We start from the raw sequence: 14,353 nt of genomic DNA on the forward strand, positions 1-14,353 counted from the left end.
CTGCTTCTGCTGCCTGTCAAGTGTGAGAGGGTGGAGGAGGAACAGCACGTCCGGTCAGAGTGTTCAAAATAAAATAAAAACCCTCCCCGGTGACAGACAAGCAGCAGTCATAATATATTGAAAAAAATATATAATCATGTAACACTTTTTGGGGGGAGGGAGATGGTCCAATAAAGATGAGACAAAACAAACTCAAGCCTACACAAAATCAAGCTAAAAAAAATCATCTAGAAACCAGAACCAGAACATGGTGTGTTCAAATCCATATTGTATCCTAAGGCTTTATACTTCTCTATGTTTAAAAGAGATCATAGGCCTATTTAATTTTGATCTGGTTGGACCTCTGCTAGGTGATAACAGTTTATTTTATTTTTACTATCTGTATGTGATGTGACTGCTGTTGACTTTGTTTTGTCTCATGTAAGCCTTGCTGGCAAGCGTTTGTGTTCTGACTGTTTTGTCTATAAGTGAGACCAAAGATGAATTTCCTGCCTTGACGGGACAATAGCGTTTTTCTAATTCTAATTCTAATTCTAATTCTCCCATTATATATCTTGCACATGACAATGAATATCTCAAAACATCTAAATTATAGCTATAGGATAGTTTAATATCAAACAAGAGTAGGAGCCCTAAATAACAAATTTAATAGTTTCTATTAGCCTTTTTTTGTGTCTATTTTGTGTTTTCTCCTTTGCATGAACATATTCCACAATATATTGCAACTTGTTATCACAGTCTGTGTTGTGTTCTTACTATACCTAACCCTATGAGGCTTTTATTGTGAAGGCCCCAACTCAGCTCTTCTGGTTTTCTTCTGTCTGTCCGATTTGATGCAGCTCTCCATTAGACTAGTGGCTTGGAGGTCAGGCAGACTTCCTTGCAACAGCCACAAAACACCAGCACATAAACTTCTAAGAAAAGTTTGACTCCTCAAATGTAAAACAATAGGCTACATGAACATATCCATTCAGGACAGGAAGATAGTGTCAAAGGCAAAGATCACGTCCAAATTAAGAAATAAAAAGGCTTAGTCCTTCACTATCCTATCAAGTTAACCGTACTTCTTGCCTTACGCAACATTTTACATTTATATTAGTATACAACTAGCCTACTGTATGTAACAAAGTAGCCTACCCTGTGGTTTGGTAGTAAATGCTGAGTGTTGCTGCCCTCTGGTGAGCAAATAGGTTACTACATTTAATACACGTTATGTATGGGACCTGTTGTAGTGGTGAAAATGGGAATAACAGGTTCCTGAAATTCACAGGACTTACTTAGTTAGAGAGGTCAGCAGCAGTATGAATATAACGGAGCTATGATGTTCCTTTACTATTGAACTCGCAGGAAGATCCCAGACTTCAGATATAGTTTTCCTTTGTCAAGATTATGGGGGGAAAAGGCTGAAAATTCACAAGGCTTACTTGTTGTAGTTAGAGAAATCCACAAAATAAAATTGATAGAGTTATGATATCCCTGTCCTGTTGACAGTATTATAGCTGGGAATCTGGCTGAAACATCAGACAAGGCTTATTTTTTAAATGTTAGATAGGCATTCCTATCCTGTAAGTGCTGTTGGTCACTAATTTCAAGAGCATGTGCATTTTATTTTTTGGATCCTACTTTTGGATCCTACTTGAACAAGTCTTTTATGTGCATGTGTGTGTTTACAATGATCAAAAATAAATAAACATTCATTTATTAAAGCAGAAGTAAGCGGAATGTTTGTGTCAATATAAGTCTTAAATAGTTCTATCGTCCGACAGCAATCACTTATATAGAGTGTTTGGTCCGAAACACGGGTCTGTCAGTCACTCTGCTCTGCTGTAAGCCGAGGAGAAAACTTTCCTTGTATCCTACAACCTTTATCCAATGAGGAGAGAGAACGGCATAAAGGGGCGGTCTTCTCTGTGTGTGCAGCCAAGGGATGCACGTGAATGTGGTGACGTAGGGACGAGGATCAATAGAACCATGACGAGGGCAGGGGCTGCTAACTCCATCGGCTGACAAGAAGTTAGCCAAAACGACCGGATCGCTTACTTCTGCTTTAATTTGGGAATATGCTATTTGTAAAATTGATATCTGTTTAATATATTTATTTTCTTTGTTAATAGCCTACATCAGGGATCTTCAACGTTTTTCAGGCCAAGGTCCCCCAAACTAATGAAAGATGAAGCAGGGACCCCCTACTTTAAATATTTGTAACATTGTGTATTATACTAAACTGGGCCTAGTTTACCCTGGATTTAATATGCTATTCAAACAATACACAGGTTCATATGTTTATGTTTTTATTTTAAGGGAAAGTTAGCATGCTGTCATTTATACTGCCCCACTGTCCTACCCCACGTGGTAGTATGTTTTATTCCGTTGTTGCTCTTTTTAAGGTTGCAAATGCAATTTACAAATATTTGTGTGCATTGTCCCTTTTCAAATAAACTAAACTGAAACTGAAACATAGGCCTACCTAATTGTTATATCAACAATGTCTGTCAATTGCATGATAATACAAACTATTCAAATTGACGTTTTTATATTAAGCTAAATGTGGAAACAAAAAAATATACAAAATTGTATAACCAACCAAAAATGTCATGACCGCCGTGCAGTACCTCTGCAGAACCCCTAGGGGTGACGGACCACCTGTTGAAGACCTCTGGCCTACAGCGATGAAAGTTTTAAAAGGGGGCGGGGCTATGACTCATTCTGGAACGGAGGTGAACGCGAGGCTCCGCCCACAAACCTGTTGCTCCTCGAGCCAAGTTTAGTGCTAAACAAGGTTAGTATAATTAGCCTACATGTAACAAACTCCGCCACACATGTATTGCAGCATCGGCTCGACCCTAAATTAAATGAGGAGTCAGCTTTGGACCTAAAAACAGTGACAGACCGAAGAGTTATCAGTTATCAGACCGGAAGCAGGCTAGCTACTATCACCATTTGTTTATAATGTTTGTTAGCTAGTAACTGACAGAGGCTAGTGTAAGTTATGCTAATGATACTCTGCTCTCTGTAGCTACTGGGGCAAGATGTTGGTCACAGATAAAAATGTTTATCCATATGCTTTTTTGTTTGTTTTTTTGGCAAAGAGTAGCAACATTGAAGAGATTCAGCTGCTCACCTTTGGGCCTTGGCCAGGCCACACCCTGACTCACAGGACGGGACCGTGCTGCACCAAAACTGGCGACTAGAAAAGCTACATTATAAGGGTAAGCGTCACTTCTTAAAGGGACAGTTCAACATTTTGGCAAATTCGCCTATTACCCCAATCCCGTATAGTCATAGGGGTAGGTTCATTACCTTCAATTATCGATGCATGTTGTTTTGAGATCAGTGGGGCAGAGACGTGAGCTGCTCAGCCAACACAAGGAAGGGAATCGGTACAGGTCCCCTGTCCCTTATCAAACTCATCAAATACACAATCCAACAACTTTAAAATGCTCTCATGGACAAGTTGCGACCTGCACATTCACCACACTATGAAATAATCATGTAACATTACGAGACAGAGTTGTTTTTCGAGGCAAATGCGTAGCCAGAAGAACTGCATTCCAGACGGGGTGATTTCAAAAGCGTAAGTGCTTCTGAGTATTTGATTCGTTTGTGTCTTAATGTTGCATAATTATACATGATTATATCATAGCGTGGTGAATGTGCAGGTCACAACTTTTCCATTAGAGCGTTTTGGAGTTGTTGGATTGTGTATTTGATGAGTTTTGAGGCACAGGGGACCTGTACCGTCCACCTCCATTGCGTTCACTGAGCAGCTCACGTCTCTGCCCCGTGGATCTCAAAACAACATGCACCGACAATTACAGCTAATGAACCTATCCCTATGACTACAGGGATATGACAATAGGCGAATTTGCCAAAATGTTGAACTATCCCTTTAAGAAGTAATAATAATAATCATGTTATCGAGTGCCTGTTTTGCTTATAATGTTGACATGCAAACAAAGCCAAAAGCTTGATTTATTGTCTTCATCTCTGAGTACAGAATCTGAAATTAACAATAGTTTGTTCTCACTGAAAGCACAGGTGTTGTTAATAACTAGTAATCAATAACGGCTCAGTCCTATTCACGTTATCCCGGTGAGGCATGAAAGACATCAATAGCAGCGCCCTCAAACTGAAACAGCTGACTGGAAAAAGAAAACACTCATCATGTGTTTTATTATTTACAACTGGTTGTTTTTCTGACTGTGACACGTGTGACATCTGACACTGCATCCCCCCCTGTTTTTTTCCCCAGAGGGTCATCCTTTGTGAAATCTTGCTCACCTACATTAGAAAGTAGGCCACTGGGTTTTCAGCACGATTAGGATGTAACTCTGTGCGGTTTCATTACACGAGTGAACCATTTCCTCATCCTTAGACACCGTGTGGATAATGTTTTTTTTTTCTTTTTTACCCTGATAGAAAATAATGCTTTAAGTGATTGTTAGGCATGCCAGTCTTATTTTTAAATGCATGTAATTTGTATTTTAAGGCGAATTTAATAGACTGCACTCTTCAAAAGGATTGGAACTACTGTTTGTCTTTGTGCCACAAGGGGGCAGCAAAGACCCATACAACACTGTTGTTGTTTTTTTTTTGTTTTTTTTTACCTGAGTCAGTTTCTAAGGAAAACCAATGGTTCCCTCTATACTAAATACCACTTCTGTAAAATGTAAAATATTGTTGCTGATTTGATTGAATGAAAGTTGAACGTATTCAGTTTTATGGTTGCTTATTTTTGGGGTTTACTGCTGTGTATATAGCTGCTTAGAGGTTCTGTATGTTTATCACTCACATCACACCATGATTTACAATTATATGATAAACTATGAGGAGTTTTGTCAGGGATATGTTCACTTATTCAATCTCCTCTGGCCACAAGTGTGTGTGTTATGTGTGTGTGTGTGTGTGTGTGTGGTGCCACTCATCTGTTTTGGAGAGGCTTCGTATCGTGTCATGTGCCTGACCAACCAGTGGGCAGGGGGTTAAAGGCTGTCCTTGTGAGTTCCCCTCATAACGTTCTCATTGTCTGAATTTTGCTAAACATAAGCAGGGCTCAAAGGGAGCAGACTGTGCAGCGTAATCCTGGGTCCAGCATGCTTCCATTACTGCTCCTCTTATTTGATTAAATGTACTCTAACTCAGTCCAAACCCGCACTGTGCATAATCTCATCACACATGATAAGCGTGTAATAAAAAGCATACTTAACTTGAAAGGGTACCGTATGCGAATGCGTATAATTATGGATATCAAAATATAATCATTTGTTTAATTGTGAGGCCATGCCAAGAGGTATGTAATTGCTTGAAAGAAATATGGCTGAAATTGGACTGCAGTGACTGAAATCCGACCTGGGACTGGGTTTGGCATGTACATAAAGGCGGGGCGAGGGTCAGGCCGAAGGCCAACTTCCTATTTTGCATGTAGCCAATGGACAGAGACTCACTTCACAAACTTTATCATTTCAAGACAATTCAAGCATTTGAATACAGCAGTGAAACACATATTTGATTTAGAACTGTTAAATAAACAGCCTGCAACAACGGACTGATTCATCACTTAATTTAATTGTGTGAATTACCTATCATGCAATTTGTATCCTAATAAGGCCACACTCCACTGTTATGAAATGCAAGGAAACTCTGGTAGTATAAGGAAGGCATTTTGGAATAATTTTTGTTGTGAAATATGCTCAGTGTTTGGCATTCATATCCAAATGAGGTTATTTTTCTATTACTGATAGGTTTGCAGTGATTATATGTCTCACGTGTCCCAGGAGGTCAGCCAGAGTCTGACCATGAAGTCGTGGTGGTTTATTATGCAGCCTACAGTATCAGAAGAACAGGTGCTGGCCCTTAATGATCCCTGTGGGAATTTGGTTTCATCTTTGATTAATTGGTATGTTAACAGGAGAGGAGTTATCCTAATAGCCTCTTGTTGCCAACCCTGCGGAAGTTTTTAGAGGGGGGCGAGAAAGGAAAGGGGTTTAAAAATAGATTCCCATCAGTGCACGATGGGAAAAGACCTGCCATTTAAATCCCGACAAAGCGATTTGCAGCTCATAATCAAGAGAACGGAAACATTTTATCGCATTTCCCCTTTACAGTATAAGCATGCCCAGTTCCGCCACATCCACGGTAGAAATGAGCATCAGACAAAATGCTGGTAAAAGCTGGTGGGGCGTGTTCGTTCAGACAGGCCCACTGGCACATGCCCAGGTATTACTGAGAGATGATAAGCCGTAATGAAAACCTGTTTGTGTGGTGAAGTCAGATTGTTAATGGATTATCTTTTAATCCTTTGATATGGACAATTTATTCTAAAATCACAATGTGTTTCCTATATCTACTCAGCATCGTCCCTCTAAAGGTCAGAGCCGTGACCCCTCTCATCACTGTCCAGTCATGGCCTGGCTGTGACATTTGAGTGTCCCAGCGGTCGGAGGCTGTGAAGAGGTCAGTGCGTGATGCTTTTTCCTCTGTGAATACAAGACAGTCCATCTTTTTCCTTGAATAGATTACACTTGGGTGTATTTATAGACTTGGTATTTCTAGACACCGGTGAACCTCTGTTGACCATGGAGGTCCAGTTAACAAACGCACGATTCCTATTTATAAACCTGTGGCAGTGTATCAACACGCTCCATTGTAATTATTTTGACTTATTAAAGAGTTATTGCATGTAATCTATTGTTTCGCGGGCTTGTCATTAAGATAGAAATCAGCAGCCACTGAAAACATCACGTAGATCACCGTGACAAGTTGCTTACATTGGAGATTCACCAGAGGACGCGTTCAGAAAATAAACAGCTCTATATTGAGTAAGGCCACAGATATGCGGCGCACTGAATGAGACTTCTAGTACTTCTGTTCCAACGAGAGAGAAAGAGAAAAAAAAAACTCATGCTGATTTGAACAATTGCCGGATTTTCTGCGAATCAAATCTTTGCATATTTTCCTGTTTGGACCAGATGTATACCAAACAGTGGTGACCCCCACTCTCCTTTTCAATGGGTTTGGGGTGATGTGCGCCGCTTCTTAGTGGAAACTGTTGCTCTTCAATCTCAAACATTAGCGAGAATGCCAGGAATTCAATTGTGTGCAGGCATTGGGAAACCTGCAACCTGCGTGTGACATGACCGGCAGGGTCGCATCGCCGGTGCCCCGTCGAGCATGCAAGCTGTCAAACCCGGAACGAGTCCAGGTACACTCCTCTCTTTCTCTCTCTTTCCGTCTATGCTGTGCGTGTACAAGTGTGTGTGTGTGTGTGTGTGTGTGTGCGTGACGTTGATGAAGCGAGAGGTCAAACGCGTTGCTTCTACAGTCGGTTGACCTCATTCGTCTTGTTGATTATAATCTGTCATCTCTGAGAGCGCAACAAAGGATACAATCGTGGTTATTCAGTGCGCGCTCAGCGGAAAAGACGCATGAAAACAAAACCGCACATCGAGTTAAACCTTTTCACCTCGCGCAGAAATAATTGAGGATTAGTGTGTGAATGGGTGAATGCGATGTATGATGTATGTATCGTTGCAGGTGTAGTAAAGCGCTATATAAATACAGACCATTTAATAGAAACGTCACTTCATCACCTATATGGACATGCGCCTTATTCAGCACTGTGCTCTAATCCTCAGGTTACACTTATGTGCAATTATAAATTAAATGAAAAAAAAAAGAAAGAAAAAAAAACAGTTGGCCTCTGCTGCATTTAAATCTGCACACTTAGTGTTATTGATTATTCGTTGTTGTTATGAAAATAATTGTCCACAGCTGGCCTCCATGCATGGTTTTGTTTTTGTTGTTGTTAAGGTGTAACTCTCTCTCCAGGCTAATGTCATGATAAATCCTCTGAATCATGCAGCATGCAACCAACTCCAGAGGCTAGAGGTTTTATCAATCACACTATTCACGAATACAATTATTAATTTGAATGGCACTAAATTTCAATATAATTTTGTTTAACTTAATACACTAAGCATCCTCCTTTTCACAAGCAAAACAACATGCACATCCAAGCTGAGGCAAACTTAGCTGAACTTTAGAATAAAAGAAGAAGGAGAAGACAATATGGTTAAAAAGCAGCGCCTGCGTTTTGGAGCCACGAACCTCGGCTGCATATGGCCTTATCTCCCTGAGCCCCTGAGACATCCTGTATGCAGGCCCATTGTTCCCGCTGCCCGGCTGAACTGTCAACCTTTCTGCGCAGATGCACACCTGCCGCGCTGCACACACACACACACACACATACACAAATATAGGCAGCTCATACAGCCTGCACAGAGAAGATTGGGGGCTAAAAGTTTGAGAATAAAAAGATGCATATAGGTTTATGTGCATGCGCGCGTTTGTGCCGCATGGGAGTGAGGACTGGTCAATAAATAGCTACAGGCGGTTTAATAAAAAAAATAAAAAATAAAAAATAAAAAGCCAGGCTTAAAGCAGAATTATATAAATAAAATACAAACAGCTAATTCAATGTCATCTAGAAACAATAATCAATACATTAAACATGTGGACTTTGTTTTCTCTTTGTTAAAAAAAAAAAGTATAAACTCGACTCCCAACTTTATAAATCCAGAGCTGTTGAAGCATCAGATCTGCCTGTAGTTTATGTAAAGGTTACTTACACTCGCCGAAACATTTCTTGTAAAACACTTGTGTATTTATTATTTTTCGGAGAGTGTTTAGAATACACTTGCCTTTCAAACGCGCCCTTATCTCCTTATTGTTTACAAAACATTAATGTGAGGAAGCGGAGAATGTACACAGCTACATTTCAGACTGGCCTGGACGGTCCCTCCGCTCCGCGCGCACATGGAGGATGGGCCCCGTGTGTGTCGGTGTTACACACACTGCGGCTGCTCATCAGCATCAGTCCCGGTGCTGCTGCTGCTCTGCTCTGCTCTGTGTTCCCATCATACAGCATGACGACGGGAAGATCTCGTTTTTTTGCTCATTGATCTCGACTGTTCGTTGCTTTTGAATTATCAGCGCGAAGGAAAAAAAAGAAAAAGAAAAGAAAGACTCGGTTTACAGCAGCACATGTGGTGGACTACACAAGTATCCAGACTTCCCCTTTATGCCTTTTATGTTGAATCTGTCTTGAATGGTGATGAACTGAAAAAATGTTCCAATTGAATTCATGTGAATCTCTTATTTAATGATAAAAATATGTATCCGTCTATAACCAGTCAGCAAAGGATCAAACGTGAAGGGTCCAGGCGCCTCATTCACATGCATGTCTGTCCACAGTAAATATAAAGTCTTAATCAACAATAATAAACTATAGAGAGAAAAAAAAATGGCGTCGTTCTTTTTGGTAAAAAAAATAAAATAATAATAATAATAATAATAAATGGAGGAGGGATTTTGGATTAATTTTGGAGAATGCAAATTTGAGGCTAGAACTTTAGTTTGCATTTAAAGTGTGTCAACAACCCAGCAAATAGACGGAGCCAAGATAAAACAATCTTATTTTGATCTTTTTAAAGTGATTTTTTTGTTTCTATAGTTATAATAATAACGAGACTGTTGTTGTCGCTTTCAGTTCCTCCTGCGCTCGCTGCATTTATATTTCTCCTTTTACATGAATTTATGAAAAATAAACAAATAAAATAAAGTCTGCTGTTTCATAAGCTCCCCTGTAACAAAACGAAAAATCTTTTAGATAATTTTCATGTCTTTTCTAATTCAAACGTCACCTAATTAGCTGTAATTAACGAAGCCACAGATCATTGGCGCTGTGTATGAAAACACCACGCTAATGTCATTCAATTATCGTCGCTGTGTGTTCCAGTTATATTAACGTTGGGTCGGTGTTTCCCGCAGCAGCTCAACAGACATGTGCGAGTGAAGGATTGTTTTTCTTTTTTCTCTTTTTTTTTTCTTAGTCCTCGGTGATGAGCCAGTGTTTGACAGACGCTGTGGGTGGATCAAGGTGAATGTGTGGATACACCTCCGGGCGCTCTCAAGTCACATCAGGAGACTTTCGGACTTGTGCTGCTGCTCCGTGAACTCCGGCGCCAGTATCCTGTGTGATCTGTGAAGAGGGGCGACTCCACTCCACAATCTAATTTACAAACGGGGCTATTAGATGTGCGGACTGGAGGTATAATATTGTGTAATTGGTCCACCTTCTATAACGTAATCGGTCTAATTCAATGTGCACGATGTGATCCTGCTGTGACGTGTTGTCAAAACAGCGCATATTTTTGCAGAGATACAGTGGAAACCAGATGGCGGTATAATAGTATCGATCCGCTGTGATAATGTGACGGTGATCGTGGCGCTGAGGTCAGCCGGTGTTATAGAAGCCTTTCACTCGTCAACATGTCTTGTTTTACGCAGAGGTTCTCGGCGGGCCTCGGGGGTCTGGGGATGGTCCTGTGGGGGCTCTGCACGCGGGGAAGAGTCGACGTAATTCAACAGGCAGATAGATACACAACAGAGCTCAGCAGGAGGAGCTGAGGTCTGCTCTGCTTTTTATACTGTAGCACTCTGTCAACAGACGTCAATAGTTTGTTTCTCACAAGAACAATCTGGCCTCAATGAGTTCATCCATCCTCCAGCGTGATGTCACGTTTTGTAACTTGAGAATTAAATACACACTGTGCCATTTCACACCGTTTTGTTTTGCCCATTGTTTTAAAATCACGCTTTTCCTCCCTAAAAATATTCAGTATTGCTATATTTACTCGACAATTAAGTGAACTGCATGAACATTGTTGTCCTTCTTGTTGGCAGCACTCACAATTAACAGAGAAGGAAAATACAAAAACACTATGTAGCCTAATACAAGCAGCTTCTGCGATTATAGTAATAATTATCATTGTTGTTATTACATGGCTGCTGCTACAGCTGGTTTATTGTTATTGAGAATAAGATTAAAGTTAAAACAATTCCGCTGATCCACAACTTCGTGGTCACATATTCAGCATATCAAATTGAAAGTGGAAATTATAGCCTACTTTTGTATTTGATCAGATATTTTTGGGTTTTTTTATTGTTGTTGCTGTTGTTTTTTTCTATTGCGCGCTTCAAAAACGAGCCCTCAAAAATATAATTAAATATCAGGCCACTCATGCATTACCTACAATTTCCACGCTATTGACACGCAACCATTTATGAACTGTGCTTAAGATAAATTACATTAAATATTACAATTTTTTAAATCATATTTATCGTGAAGCTAATTAAGAATGAATGAATATTTTTTGAATGTTTGTTGTGGAGCAGCTGTGCACAGAAACAAATTATCAATGACACTAGATGCAAATATTATTATTATTGAAAATGAGAATCTCTTTGACATTTATTTACACTATACAGATCAGCACAATTTAAGATAAATAATGACCAATTGAGTGAATAAAATGTAATTTTCTAAGTGACATTTTACAAAGTAAACTGGAATAAGTGCAGACCCAAAGCTCGCACCTTAACTCTGCCCAAACAAACTGCATATTAACAAAATGCTGCTTCACCTTCACAGAGCTGCTTACTGTTGGTTGCTGTTTGTCAACAGTGGTTATCACAGCTTATAAAGCATAGAACAGATTAGTTCATGACCACTGTTTTACTTTAAGAAATACAAGTTTATTAAGAAATTCACAAATCTAGAAAAGAGGGAAAAGTGCTAATTAAAATGAAACATGGCCCCAACATGAAGGAGACAATATAAGCTAATCACGTTTATAAAAAAATAATAATAATTAGAAAGATTAACAAAACCTGTCACTGGCTGGCGTCATATTGGAAATCATATCATACATACAAATGGGATCAAGAAATATGGAAAACCCTGAATTGTGTTTGTGGTAATCTGATGGATCTCTACCCACACATTCACCTTTTCTTTTTTCTTTTTTTCTTTTTTAAAACTGAACAATTCACAACCATGCAGACCTTAATGCTCAGTGAGTGTTACTCAGAAGGCCGAACAGCTCTGATTCAATGACATATTAAAGCATTGACTTAATTAGGGCATGTTATGTTCACGTTTCATTTGGCAAATAGTCAGAGGAGAAGCCGTGCGTAAAGTTGAGAGAAATCATTACGCATACCAACAACACACAGCCGAGGCCGTGTCAGCAAAATGTCTATCCCCGGCAAAAAAGTTTCTCAGAGGCACAATTTTCGACTCTACAGGTTGAGGCCATCAGTCCAAAGTGTAACACAGGCGCACGAAATGGCTCCCAGAGGTTGTGCTACCTGCTGTGTCCTGATGACTTCTTTACCTTCCTCCTTTTCCATTTTTTGGTAAAAACGTTTGTTTTTTTCAACACCAACTCGCGCACATACCTCCTCGTCTGCATTTACAGATGTCAGCTGGACCCACACAGCTCATCAGAATGGTCTCTTCAAAAAAAACAATAAAAAAAAAACAAAAAAATACTCTTGGTTCTGTTTTGAAATCACAGGAATTAACTCTCTCCCACTCAGAGTCCCCCCATTTTTTTTCTTTCTTTCTTTCTTTTTTTTTTTTTAAACACAGACCGTTTTGGTAAACTTTTTTGTTTTGTTTTTTTAAATATCAATCCTCGTGTGTAACGCCGAGTGTTTGGTCTCGTGTTCCCAGTAAGAGCAGTGCATCATGGAGAGCTCCGCCGGCTGACGCGAGCAGGCGAACTGAAGGCCCGCTCCGTTACTGGAGGAGACCGGGGGCGGCGCCGCGGTGGCCGGGCTCAGCTGCTGGGCATGGTGCGGGTGTGCGGGGTGATGGTGGTGACTCATGCCGTTGTAAGAGTTCACCATGCTGGGCAGCGCCATGCTCTGCACCCGGGAGTAGGGGTTATACGAGGAGGGGGGTGACAGCCCCTTCACGTTGACCGGACTCACGTTGCCGCTGGCCATCTGACAGGACGTGTAGGACATCGGGGTGGGCGGCTGGCCTAGCGACCAGGAGTTGTTCATGAAGCTGGACTGCAGGTACTTGGGCGGGGACAGGTAGCCGTAGCCGTCTCCTCCGAACAAGGACTTCCCCGGCTGGAAGTGCGTCGGCGGCGGTCTGAACGGCCGCTTCATCCTGCGGCGTCTCCTGTAGTTCCCCTTCTCGAACATGTCCTCACAGGCCGGGTCGAGAGTCCAGTAATTCCCCTTCCTCTCCCCGCCGCCCTCCCGCGGAACCTTAATGAAGCATTCGTTGAGACTCAGGTTGTGTCTGATACTGTTCTGCCAACCTTTCTTATTTTTCTCATAGAAGGGAAATTTGCTGATGATATACTGGTAAATACCAGACAGAGTGAGGCGCTTCTCCGAGCTCTCGCGGATGGCCATGGCGATGAGAGCGACGTAGGAGTACGGTGGTTTCTGGGACGGGTCCGGCTTCTCCGCCACTTTGTCCTGGACCACCGGCTCCTCTTTGGGTCGCTCCTTCTCCTTGTTCGCGTTCGTGTCGTGGATCATTAAGGCCATTGCGTCATCCTCCGAGTTTTGGTAAGTGGCCATCATTGCGCACACCAAAACAAAACAAGTCCAGTCCAGATGCCAACAAACAAAACCTTCTCTTAATGGCGCTTGTAACCTCGATGAGCAGCAGGATGCACTGCAGACCCTCGGGATGCACCGCCGGACTGAAAGTCGTCCTCCAAAACTGCGCGCAGGAGAAAGATTTATTTTGCAGCTCGGTGGGTGACATGCAACAGACCTTCCTCTCTCTTCAACAGGGATTTTTCTAAACTGGTTAGTGATGCAGGCGCAACCCAAGTTGTGGTTTGTGAGTCAGTAGAAGCCCAGCCCTTTCCTCTTTTTTCACTTCCACTGACAGGCTGCTTCTGCTCCAATGCTCTCCACGCTGCGACGTAGTGCTTCGTGATTTGTGCGTATTTTGAGTTCCGCCTCCGGTGGTTACAGTATAAAGAAAAAATAATCAGCTTCCCCTTAACCTGTTGAAATACGTGTGTATCAGACCCGGGTCAAAATAATACACTCTGGACCCTGGACATGCAATGTGTGTTTACATTAAAATAGATAAGTACTGAGAAAAAAATATGGATATAATTATGCTATTATGATAAATAACAGGAATCCATTCAAGCTTGCATTCCGTCTTTACATTAAAATCAATATCATAAAGAGAATTTTCTGTTAGAAGGAAAGAAAGAACTGATTGATAAACATGTTGCACAATCCAGTCAAAAATTAAATATTTAATAACTGAATAATTATTCATATCGACAATAATTGGCTACAGTTTTACGCATCTCTATGAATTATGGGTCCTTTGTAGGTGCGTTTTCTCGCTTGGACAAACAGTTGTTCCAAAAAAAGTTCGTGCCAAACACCTTAAGTCAAACTTGAGCCAAATAATATATCTGCCTAAACCGTGCCAGATGGACGCTCTCACATCCTAACC

At 41.1% G+C, this 14,353-nt stretch overlaps 1 protein-coding gene across 1 annotated transcript; it reads right to left on the reverse strand.

Moving 5' to 3' along the window:
• Nucleotides 1-11,481: 11,481 nt before the first annotated feature.
• Nucleotides 11,482-13,820, reverse strand: foxl2a (forkhead box L2a). Its single transcript, XM_085794948.1, has one exon. It carries the CDS (start codon nucleotides 13,447-13,449, stop codon nucleotides 12,526-12,528), a length of 924 nt encoding a protein of 307 aa, XP_085651074.1. The 5' UTR covers nucleotides 13,450-13,820; the 3' UTR covers nucleotides 11,482-12,525.
• Between the last annotated feature and the right edge of the window lie 533 nt (nucleotides 13,821-14,353).

Source organism: Trachurus japonicus, chromosome 13 (assembly GCF_045865225.1).
Source record: "Trachurus japonicus isolate A0001 chromosome 13, Traja_1.0".
Taxonomy (NCBI): Eukaryota; Metazoa; Chordata; class Actinopteri; order Carangiformes; family Carangidae; genus Trachurus; species Trachurus japonicus.